Source organism: Cladophialophora psammophila (genome assembly GCF_000585535.1).
Source record: "Cladophialophora psammophila CBS 110553 chromosome Unknown aczJe-supercont1.4, whole genome shotgun sequence".
In the NCBI taxonomy this organism is placed as follows: Eukaryota; Fungi; Ascomycota; class Eurotiomycetes; order Chaetothyriales; family Herpotrichiellaceae; genus Cladophialophora; species Cladophialophora psammophila.
Window position 1 is genome coordinate 1,081,852 of NW_006912925.1, and position 2,308 is coordinate 1,084,159.

Below are 2,308 nucleotides of genomic sequence, written 5' to 3' on the forward strand. Positions count from 1 at the left end.
GCCCCCAAAAGAGAGGCCTCCCAGAAGAGAGGGCTCCCAGACGAGAGAGCTCCCAGACAAGAGAGCTCCCGGAAAGTGAGTACCAGGGATGAGGGCTGTACCAGCCGCCCTTCGGGGCAGCTATATAGGGTTTAGCTATAAGAATAGGTAACCCTTGCTTTCTCCATTGACGAAAGTAAGCTATCTTATCAGATTGCTTCTTCTGCTCCAGCATAGATGCTCCGCTGCTAATAGCCCTCGTAGTTGCCCTATGTCTATGTACTTTTCCTAGGCCTTCTCTACTTTTATATACTGGTAATTACTCGTCTACGCTACTGTTGGGGTACTGTGGATGGAACTGCCCGGAATTGCTGGGCACCCTGACTTTGGGAGCACCATGACAGGCACACCCTGACCAGTTGTCATAGGTTGTTAAAGGTGACAGCCAATACCCCAGCAGCATAGCTTCATCAATCCGAAATTGTCATTCAAGGTCAATCGTCAGTATGTTTTTAAATCGTCCTAACTTAGTTTTTCATTGGTAGACGGTGATATAGACGTTTATTGGATACAAAAATCTGTCCACCATTACTCGGAAGAAATTCTTTCTACGACCAACCTTTTCGACGGAACATTAGGCGATGGAATATTCACGTCGTCTGCAAGAGGCACACTAATTTGGTGAGGGCTGCCGTGGAGGGAATATGCAAGGCTATTGTTGATTCTATTCACTAAGAGTTAAGTACTGTGATTGATTCTAAGCTAATGGCAAAATGCTCTGAAAGGCTAACTGAGATCTTCCGGTCTAACCCCCATCCCTACATAAACGTAAAACTGAAATGAACTAACTAAGCCAAATCCTCTTAGGCATAAAACGGACAAGTTATAGCTCCTAGCACCTCACACTTAATTAGTGAGATCAAAAGTGTCCATGGACTTAGGCGATCCCGCTTCCAGGAGAAACTGCATTTATACAATGTAGCTCCTCGAGAAAGAAGGAGGAGATTGGACTTTGTTCGAACGGCGATGTCAAGGGAGTTCCCGACAGAATCGAAATAGTATTATGGGGTTGATTTGTGCAATTATCTTCGAAAACAGATGAAGTCTCGTCTTCTGCATGGAAGGTGTCTAAGGAGTGGGTTAATTGGAATTCTTGAGGCTTTTGCTTAGAAGCCTTCTGAGAATGAGTCGGTGTCTCTTGTTGTTCATCCGTTTGGTTAGTTGAATTGAGAGGGCCTGAGGGGGCTTCATTACCACAGAAGCGACTACTTTGACTATTGAATGTCTCTGCCATAAACCGATTGGCGTCGGCCAATTTATGGTCAAATTCAGGCCTGCGGGAGGTTAGAGCCCGCAGGAACTGCGCCAATTCGTCTTTTGTAAATTTGAAACTGAGTCTATAGTTAGCTTCCTGGAGCTGTTTGTAAGGTTTTAAACTCAGCAATAGGTGTCACTCACTGGCCATCCGGTTCTTCTAGCGGAACAAGAAGTAGTATACCTGGACCGAACCTGTTGGTAATCTGAAACCACGTCTCACCTTTTTTCCGCCAATTTTCGATTTTATTTTTCATTCTTTCCCGATCTCCGGCATTTGCTGATCTGCGATCAGACAGGTGGATGTCCACGAAGCATTCGGTTACCACTGATGTCGCTTTTCCCTTACCCCGACCGTACGGAAAGCTTCGCGAAACTATACTCTGGTGTTGATACCAATTCCTCATCCATCGTAAGAAGGCCGAGTCATTGCGCTTACGGACATCTATAACAGCCGCGTTATAGAGGCTGTGATAATTGGCAAAATCCATCCGGGTCTGTAAAAGGTAGAGCTGTCCTCGGAGAATACTTCGATCCAGTTGCTTTCCATGCCATAGTATAATATCGGCGTAAGAAAAATCTCCAGTATCGATGAAATCATCAGCAAGTTGAGGCATAACAGTGTCATGCAGAAGTTGAGATTGAGCAATTTCGTCCCAGTTCTGCTTCATGGTTGAGATCATGGCACTCACATCATCCATCCCAAAGGCATCAGCGAGTTCGACTGGTGTACGAATCTGCCTCCGCTTCTTTTTTGGATGTCCAATACTAGACTCGATTTGACTCCTTTTGCGTCCAGTTCTTGTTTCTTGTTCTTGTTCTTGTTCTTGTTCTTGTTCTTGTTCTTGCTCTTGCTCTTCTTGATCTTGATCTTGTTCTTGCTCTTCTTGATCTTGATCTTGATCTTGCTCTTCTTGATCTTCTTCTTCTTGCTCTTCTTCTTGCCTCTCGTCTTGACATGTACTAGCTGCCTCGATTTTCTTTTTAGTAATATTCGAATTTGTAGGAGGATCAT

General features: G+C 44.7%; 1 protein-coding gene across 1 annotated transcript; it reads right to left on the bottom strand.

The window, feature by feature from the left end:
- Positions 1-1,981: 1,981 nt before the first annotated feature.
- A1O5_03314 (uncharacterized protein) lies at positions 1,982-2,308 on the bottom strand (the record flags this gene model as incomplete). The annotated part of the gene is made up of 1 exon (XM_007743926.1): positions 1,982-2,308. The coding sequence occupies one exon, from the start codon at positions 2,306-2,308 to the stop codon at positions 1,982-1,984; it is 327 nt and encodes a 108-aa protein (XP_007742116.1).